This window comes from Apium graveolens, chromosome 1 (assembly GCF_009905375.1).
Source record: "Apium graveolens cultivar Ventura chromosome 1, ASM990537v1, whole genome shotgun sequence".
Taxonomy (NCBI): domain Eukaryota; kingdom Viridiplantae; phylum Streptophyta; class Magnoliopsida; order Apiales; family Apiaceae; genus Apium; species Apium graveolens.
Window position 1 is genome coordinate 33,857,501 of NC_133647.1, and position 9,286 is coordinate 33,866,786.

A 9,286-nucleotide genomic window follows, 5' to 3' on the forward strand; every position below is an offset into this window, starting at 1 on the left:
CGCCGTCTGTGGGAATTACGCAACAACAACCATGGCGAGAACACGGAGAACAACCAGCACTCTGGAGGAGGGAACACCATCAGGGACAACCCAGGTGATTTCATCAACCGTGGAGGTTCCTCCCCATTCAACTTATGCATCTACTCAGGGGGAAGCCCAGACAGGGGCAACTCATCCTCAGCCACAAGAGACAACTCCCCCGACTGTTCAAGGTACGAATCCTCAAGTTCAACAAATACATATACCTGTGAATTCTCGACCCGTCGGGTATGAATACTCAACTATTGTTACTACTAACCCCCCTTATGGGATGCCCCTTCACCCTGAGGTTGGAGGAAGTGGATATGCTGGGCGAAGCGAAGCACGAGGGCGGTCGCCCCCCTATATACGAGGTTTGGATCCTATCCCTGAGGATCGGGAATTTTCTGGTCCATACACTGAGAGAGACTCCGAATCTTCGGATGATGAAGTGGCCCCGAGAAGGAGGCGTCCTGGAAAAGAGCCAATGGCCGATGGAAGGCAACGCCCCCAAAGCACCCCAGGGGCGAATCCCCAAGAAGTGCAGGAAAAGATCAGGGCTCATGAGGCTGAAATCCAAAGGCTGAGGCGTGATTTGGAGGCTTACCAAGCCACCAGACCCCACATACCTCCTAGGGGGAGAAATCCTCCTCCTATCATAGACCTGGATGGTCCGGTAAGAAGAAGGGCTGCTGTCCCAAGAACTGATCCAAGCAATCTCCTTCCCCTTGGGGATCCTGATGATCCAACTCCACCCTTCACAGAAGAGATAATGAATGCCCATATCTCAAGAAAATTTAAGATGCCCACTATCAAAGCCTATGATGGCACGGGAGACCCCGCTAATCATGTTAGGACATTCTCTAATGCACTGCTGCTGCAACCCGTGAATGATGCTATAAAGTGTCGGGCCTTCCCTCAAACCCTGTCGGGTATGGCTCAAAGATGGTACAGTCGCCTGCCCCCAAACTCTATTGGATCGTTCAGAGAATTAAGTCAGGCTTTTATTAAGCAATTCATCAGTGGAAGAGTCCATGAGAAAAGTTCAGCATCTCTTATGAGTCTTGTGCAGGGAGCTAAAGAATCCTTAAGAGATTACCTAAATCGTTTTACAAAGGAGGCTTTAAAAGTCCCAGACCTTGATGATAAGGTAGCCATGATAGCGCTGCAACAAGGAACTAGGGATGAGTTTTTCAAGATGTCTTTGGCCAAACGACCCCCTGAGAGCATGTTGCAGCTCCAAGAGAGGGCAGGGAAGTATATCAAGGTTGAAGAGAGTATGAGGAAGACCGTAGTAAGTAATGAGCCCACTGGAGGCAAGAAACGAAAAACTGATTTGGAGTACATCGCTAAGGATAAGTATCCTAGAACTGAACAAAACCCTGATTCAACCCCCAAGAAGGGAGGACCTGGGCAAAAGTTCACTGAATACGCTAAGCTGAATGCCCCCAGAAGTCAGATTTTGATGGAGATTGAGAAAGACAGAGATATTCGCTGGCCTAAGCCCTTGAAGGCTGATCCCGCCAAGCTAGATAAGGGCAAGTATTGCAGGTTTCACAAAGATGTTGGTCATGACACCGATGAGTGTAGGCAGTTGAAAGATGAAATTGAGTTTTTGATTCGAAAAGGAAGGCTGAACAAGTATACTGGAGATGGAGGAGACAGAAACAATAATGGAAGGAAGAACTTTGAAGATCGTAGGAGGGACCAAGATGATCAGGGGCGGAATCCCCAACCTAGAGGACCAGTTATAAACACCATTTATGGAGGGCCGAGACCTCGAGGGCCTGTGATAAACACGATCTTTGGAGGTCCAACTGCTGCTGGATTGTCCAAAAATTCCAGAAAGGCATATACTAGAGAGGTTATGCATATTGTTGGAGAAGCCCCGAAGAGGGCCAGGACAGAAGTAACATTGGCTTTTGATGATTCCGACCTAGAGGGTGTGAAGTTTCCCCATGACGACCCGCTGGTCATAACGCCGATAATAGGAAATAGCCCGGTTAAGAGGGTCCTTGTGGATAATGGTGCTTCTGTGGATATCTTGCTCCACGACACCTTTCTAAGGATGGGGTATAACGACTCCCAGTTGACACCAACCGACATGCCGATATATGGATTTGCTGGAGTAGAATGTCCTGTGGAAGGGATAATTAAATTACCAACCACCATAGGTACGGAGCCAAGGCAAGCAACGCAGATGCTGGATTTTGTGGTGGTAAAGGCTAGTTCAACTTATAATGCTATCATGGGGAGAACAGGGATACATGCCTTCAAGGCAGTCCCCTCTTCCTACCATTCAGTCATGAAGTTTCCCACCCGAAACGGGATTGGAGAAGAGAGGGGAGATCAAAAAATGGCTAGAAGCTGTTATGTGGCCTCTTTGAGGGCAGATGGAGTCGGGGGGCAGGTTCTTCCTATTGAAGATATGGATGTTCGAGAAAATGATGAGAATAGAGGAAGGCCAGCAGAAGAATTGGATTCGGTTCCTTTAGATCCCAAGAATCCTGAGAGGATGACTTTTATTGGAGCTACATTAGAGGAGCCCCTTAGAGGGAAGTTAGTGAAATTTTTGCAAGAAAATAGTGATGTGTTTGCATGGTCAGCAGCTGATATGCCAGGCATAGACCCGGGGTTAATTACCCACAAGTTAAACGTGGATCCAAGCCGGAAGACAGTAAAACAAAAGAAAAGAAATTTTGCCCCGGAAAGACAAGAGGCTATAAAGCAGGAAGTGGAAAAGCTCTTAGAGGCTGGTTTCATTGAGGAGATTCAATTTCCGGAGTGGTTAGCAAACCCTGTAATGGTGAAGAAGGCTAATGGAAAGTGGAGGATGTGTATAGACTTCACCGATCTGAATGATGCATGTCCCAAAGACTGTTTTCCGCTGCCTAGAATTGATACTTTGATTGATGCCACCGCTGGACATGAGATGCTGAGTTTCATGGATGGATTTAGCGGATACAACCAGATCAAAATGCATAAGGATGACATTCCAAAGGTATCATTTATCACTGACTTTGGTGTTTATTGTTATCTTGTTATGGCGTTTGGTCTCAAGAATGCAGGAGCCACCTATCAAAGGTTGGTGAATAAAATTTTTAAAGATCTTATTGGGAAGACTATGGAAGTCTATGTTGATGACATGCTAGTCAAGAGTCTAGTAAAGACTGATCATATAACCCATTTGAGGGAAGCTTTTGAGGTCCTGAGGTACCACAAGATGATGTTGAATCCCACGAAGTGTGCTTTCGGAGTAGGATCTGGAAAATTCTTGGGATTGATGGTCTCAAAGAGGGGAATTGAGGCTAACCCCGATAAAATAAAGGCAATCCTGGACATGGAACCCCCAAAAACTGTCAAGGATGTTCAGAAACTCACAGGAAGGGTTGCTGCGCTAGGACGATTCATCTCCAAGTCAGGAGACAAGTGCTTGTCATTCTTCAAGTCATTAAAGAACATTAAAGACTTTGTATGGAGTGAGGAAAATCAGAAGGCATTTGAAGAGTTAAAGAAGTATATGGGCCAGGCCCCGTTATTGGCCAAGCCAGTTTTGAGTGAAGTTTTATTCTTGTACTTGGCTGTTTCAGAAAGCGCCTTGAGCGCGGTGTTGGTTAAGGAGGAACTGAAAGTCCAGAAACCCGTATACTATGTCAGCAAAATCTTGCATGGTGCTGAGTTGAATTATTCAACTATTGAGAAATTCGCTCTAGCCTTGGTAATGGCTTCGAGAAAGCTGCGTCCTTACTTTCAAGCTCACCAAATCGAAGTGCTAACAAATCAGCCACTGAGAAATATCATTCACAGTCCCAAGGCAAGTGGGAGACTAATTAAGTGGGCAATAGAGTTGGGAGAGTTCGATCTCAAGTATAAGCCACGTATGGCCATAAAAGCTCAGGCACTAGCTGACTTCGTGGTGGAATGTACCATACCCAACCAAGAAGTCGGGGGGCAGGAAGATACCACACCTCAAGACAAGGGAGTCGACAATGGGGACAAGGAGAAAGAATATTGGGTTCTCTATTTTGATGGAGCATCAAAAACAAATTCCAGTGGAGCAGGGTTGGTTTTGCAAAGCCCTGATGGATTCTTAATTGAGTATGCCATGAAGCTAGACTTCCCAACCACAAACAATGAGGCAGAGTATGAAGCCCTGATTGCTGGCCTTGGTCTAGCTGGGACACTTAGAGTCAAAAACTTAAAGGTCCGTGGAGACTCGAAGTTGATCATATCCCAGGTAAAGGGAGAATTTGAAGCAAGGGATGATACGATGGCAAAGTATGTTCGCCTAGTAAGGGCTGTGATGACCCAATTTAATGAATGCCATGTTGAACACATTCCAAGGGAAGAAAATGCTAAAGCAGATGCGCTATCAAAGTTTGCTTCATCTGAGATTGAAGAAAGTTCAGGAAGTGTGTACTTCCGTGTTTTGAAGACACGAAGTATAGATGTTAAACTTGTGGCTCCCGTAGGCTTGGGGACGTCATGGATTGATCCCATCAAGGCTCACATTCAGACCGGTTGGTTGCCAAGCGATACAATTGAGGCACGGAAGTTAACTGTTCGAGCACTAAGGTACTCTTTGATAGATGGGATTCTATATAAAAGATCTTTCGTGGTTCCTTACTTGAGGTGTCTCAGGCCCGATGAGGCACGATTGGCTCTTGAGGAAGTGCATGAAGGCATTTGTGGGCAACACTTGGGGGGCAGGGCCTTGGCTCATAAGATAACTCGTTTAGGCTTCTATTGGCCAGAAATGATGGCTGATGCCAAAGAATATGTAAAGAAGTGTGATCGTTGTCAGAAGCATGCACCAGTCGCCAGACAACCCCCCGAGATGCTGACCTCTATCAACTCACCTATTCCCTTTGCTATGTGGGGGATGGATATTCTAGGGCCTTTTCCTATGGCCACAGCACAAAGGAAGTTTCTGATTGTAGCCATTGATTATTTCACCAAGTGGATCGAAGCCAAACCTTTGGCCAAAATCACAACTAAGCAGGTTGCACAATTCCTGTGGGAAAACATTATGTGCCGATATGGAATTCCCCGTATCCTCGTCACTGACAATGGAACGCAATTCAACAATGAGGAATTCAAGAAGTATTGTGAAGAAAATGAAATTGAGTTACGATTCACCTCTGTGGCTCACCCGCAAGCCAATGGGCAAGCGGAAGTAGCAAATCGGATAATCCTGGATGGACTAAAGAAGAGGATCGAAAAGTCGAGAAATAATTGGGTAGATGAGATACTTCCCATATTATGGGCTTATAGGACTACCTGTAGAGTCACGACAGATGCAACTCCTTTCATGTTGGCATATGGGGCGGAAGCGGTAGTTCCCGTGGAGATATCACATTCTTCTCCAAGGATTCAGGCTTTTGATGAAAAAGAAAATGAGGAAGGGCAGAAGTTAGCCCTGGATTTAATTGATGAAGTACGAGATAAAGCACACGCAAAGATAGTAGAATATCAGAAAAAGGCTTCATTCTACTACAACCTAAGGGTTAAAGAGAGGTTTTTCAAACAAGGTGACTTAGTCTTGAGAAAAATAGAGGCTTCTGGTGTCGGACAGAAAGGAAAGCTTGCCCCAAATTGGGAAGGGCCGTATAGAGTCAAGAGCGTTCAGGGTAGAGGAACCTACAAGCTGGAGACTATGGATGGTTTTGAAGTCCCGAGAACCTGGCACGCACAAAACCTGAAGGTTTACTACGTGTAAGATGGTCGAAGTACGATTCTCACTCGTCAGGATGGCGAGTAGGTTGAAAAGCACCTTGAAGCTTTGCTTGCTTAGGATTTATATGTTTTAGTTTTATTACGAAATTTATTAAGACTTGTGTAAGGGACGAATCCCAGACAATTTTATGAAATTCATAAGTTCTTCAAAGCATGATTGTGGCCTAACAAATAAAAATCAAATGCATGGATGCAAAGCATAAAAGGTGATAAATGAGATAGATCTGATAGATGTTACAAAAGTTTGATAAATAAAGTCTCGAAAATAAAAAAAGCCACGCAGGGCTGAAAAAGCTCTAAGGAGCTGAGGTGCCCTCGGCGTCCATATCATCGTCTTCTCCGCTCTCGCTAGATGTCTCCGTCGTCTCGGAGGAGGAAGAGCTGTCATCCTCAGCGGGTCTGGAAGAGGACTCGGGAGGAGGAAGAAGTGGATCCTGAGGAACATGATCCGAGACGACTACTCGGGTACGAAACCTCTGTAGCAAGGCCTCATCGTCAGGGCAGATGTAGTCCGCCGGGTTAATATCAGGACAAGCCTCGTTCACGGTCCCAAGGGCCGTGTCCCAACCAGTCCTAAAAAACTCGGGAAAGACTGAATCATCCCTAATCCTCATGGATTGGGCAAACTCCTCCGAGTCCAGATAATTGTCTATAGCTTTATCCTTCTCCGCCCGAAGTACCACCAGCTCGGCGTTAGACTCTCCGAGTTCTTCCTCCTTGCGCTTGAGCTTCTTCTCCAGGGTAGCATACTTCTTCTGCTGCCTCCTGAGGGCGTTATCGGCCTTATCAGAAGCCCGCTTCCATGATTCGGCTTGCCTCACAGCGCCTTGAAAGTAGGCGTTAGACTGAAACAAAACAATTAACAAAGTGTAAGGCAAGAAAGTGCTACAAGAACGAGAAATAAGTTTAAAAAAAGAGAAGGCATACCGAAGCCAGAGATTGGGCTCCCATGAGCTTAATCCTCTCAAGGTCAGGAGTGGCCACTACATCAGTAAAGTCCTTTGGAGTCACGCTATGGTAGGACCAATCCCAAGCATGCTTCGTGGAACCAACCACGGTATCCCCTCGGCGGAATCCCCAGAGAGGCTGAAAGGCGCCTGTAGCAGCAGCAGCAGGGGCAGCAGCAGTGATAGGAGCATTATGGCCCTCAGCTCCTTCAGTTGAAGCCTCCCCCATAGGCTCCTTGTGCTTTCTCAAGAAGATAGGCTCTGTCGCCTTTCCTCTGGTGTCTAGGCCTGCTAACCGAGCTTTCTTCATCCTAGCTGTTTCCTCGACCAAGGGGACATTGTCCTCGTTAATCTCCTTAGCAGCTGAAACAAAGCAAAAGACAAAATAAGTGATGTTAATAATGCGTGAAAGAAAGAAAAATTGAGAAGGGAAGAGAAATACCCTGTTGAGAAACAGAGGATAGTCCCACATGAATCAGGGAAAACTCTTCTAAAAGAGTCCAGCTGGTGGTGGTGCCATCATCCTGAGTGAGCCCATTATAAATGATAGTTTCTTCAGGAGTTAAGTGAATGGATTTGAGGCTACCATCACTGACCTTCCCGAAGGAGGATCGAAAGAGCGTGCCCCAATCGCCATTCTCCCAACGTAACCCGACGAAACTATTCCTCCAATTTGGATTATTATCCGGAATAGAGGCGCTGTTAAAAATATGTTTGCTTTTGGGCCTTTGTTTGACATAAACCCAGCCACAAATATTGGAAGAACTATTGTAACATTGAAAGACTTTCCTAAAAACGGCTACAGAAAGAGGAAAGCCCTCCCTAAGACAACAAACCATAAAACATAGAATATTCCTCCAGGCGTTTGGAGGAAGCTGACACGGGTTAATTTGTAAGTCAGCCAAAAGATGAGGGATAAAAGGATGGAAAGGGAACCTAAGCCCAGCATTAAGGGCGTCGGTGTAGATGAAGAGAGTATCAGGCCTCCAGTGACAAGTACGGTCACCACCAGAGACTGGAACTAGTCTAAAGGGAGGAGGGACGTTATAACGAGCATTTAGTTTATTGAAATCTATGTTATGCCAAGTATTACAGTGATTAAAAGAGTCGAGATGTGCAGTGGAGGGATATTCATCCCCCCTAGAATTAATCATATCAATTAAAGACATATATGAAGAGCGGATCTCGATATCCTTACCTCGTTTTGAAGCCGAGGCAATTTTGGCCGCCCTCTCAGAATTCTTGTCAGCCATTAGAAAGCTAGAAAAAGCCTGAAGGAGAGGTTGGAAAACTAAAGGAGGGATTTGAGAAAGGAAAGGCTAGGGATGAGGAGAAGCTGTAGAATGAAATGAGAGGTGAAATGAGAGGTGTGAAGAAATAAAACTCTCACCCCACCTTTATATAGCCAAGGAAGAAGGATAATGGGCCTTAAAAAAGCCCATTTGGGCCCAAAAACTTAGAAGGTTCTGGAATAACCCGGGAAGTTCTAGCAAAAATCAGAGGAAAATTAAAGTTTTTGAAGAATCTGGAAGAATCCAGAAAAACCCTAGAAGGATTTGGAATTAGAAAATGAAAGCCCATCTCAGAAAAGGGCCTAATTCTAGAAAGAATCAAGCCATGTTTGAGGCCCAAATAATGTTTAAAAAAAAAAAAAAAAGTGGGAAGGGAGCCCAGTTAAAGCAATGGGCCAATTGCAAAAAACTAGTTGGACCAAGGAAAGTGGGCCAAGGTTTTTCTATTGTAGCCCAGGAAAAAGGGTAGGCCAAATTAGAGAATAGGCCCAGTTAAAATAGGCCCAAATCTTAGCCCAGAATTGAGAATCCAAGGATATACAAAAAATATATATGTATTCTTGAACCTTTCGAAGAGAAAACACAGCAAAATCCTGGTCAAAATGTTCCTGCTCGAAAATCCTTCGACCAGGGTTTAGAAGGAAGGTTAATTCGGTCAGAAAATAAGAATCTTGACCGAAAGGGAAGTAATCCTATTCGAAAAATTTAACTGGTTCAACCAGAATATTTCCTGACCCTGTCGACCAGGAACCAAGGTAAAATCCTGGTCGAATAGTACCTGCCCGAAATAGCTTCGACCAAGGCAAGAGATGGTGGTTAATTCGGTCAAAAAATGGGGATCTTGACCGAAAATCTTAACCGAAAATTCCTGGTCGAAAAATCCTATTCGAAATAAAAAAAAAAAAAAAAAAAAAAAAAAAAATAATAATATATATAGGAAAAAATCCTGGCCGAAATTCGACCAGGAATCTTGCTCGAACCCAACCTGCTCGAAATTCAATCGACCAAGGCATACTGAAGGCTAATTCGACCAGGATCCTGGTCGAATGGATTCCTGGTCGAAAATTTTATATAAAAAAAAAAAAAAAAAAAAAAAGAAAAAAAAGGAAGAAAAGTCCTGGAAAATCCAGAAAAATTAGGATAAATCCCAGAAATTAAGGGAAAAATCCAGAAAAAATAAGGAAATTCCTTAAATAATTTCTGAAAAATATTAATATTTTCAGAAATAAGGAATAAATCCAGAAAAATTAGGATAAATCCCAGAAATTAAGGGAAAAATCCAGAAAAATTAGG

General features: G+C 44.5%; 1 protein-coding gene across 1 annotated transcript; it reads right to left on the reverse strand.

Annotated features, from left to right (window-relative positions):
- Nucleotides 1-5,984: 5,984 nt before the first annotated feature.
- On the reverse strand, nucleotides 5,985-7,943 carry LOC141719670 (uncharacterized). Its single transcript, XM_074522050.1, has 2 exons — nucleotides 6,682-7,943; nucleotides 5,985-6,599 (listed from the first exon to the last, which is right to left on the reverse strand). The coding sequence occupies exons 1-2, from the start codon at nucleotides 7,171-7,173 to the stop codon at nucleotides 6,051-6,053; spliced, it is 1,041 nt and encodes a 346-aa protein (XP_074378151.1). The 5' UTR covers nucleotides 7,174-7,943; the 3' UTR covers nucleotides 5,985-6,050.
- Nucleotides 7,944-9,286: the final 1,343 nt, after the last annotated feature.

Bases quoted from the DNA above. Each gene is read 5' to 3' on its own strand.
- LOC141719670 (XM_074522050.1), bottom strand. From the start codon at position 7,173: ATGTGGGACTATCCTCTGTTTCTCAACAGGGTATTTCTCTTCCCTTCT. The intron at 6,600-6,681 runs GTATGCCTTCTC...GTTTTGTTTCAG, and splicing joins GAGCCCAATCTCTGGCTTCG to TCTAACGCCTACTTTCAAGG.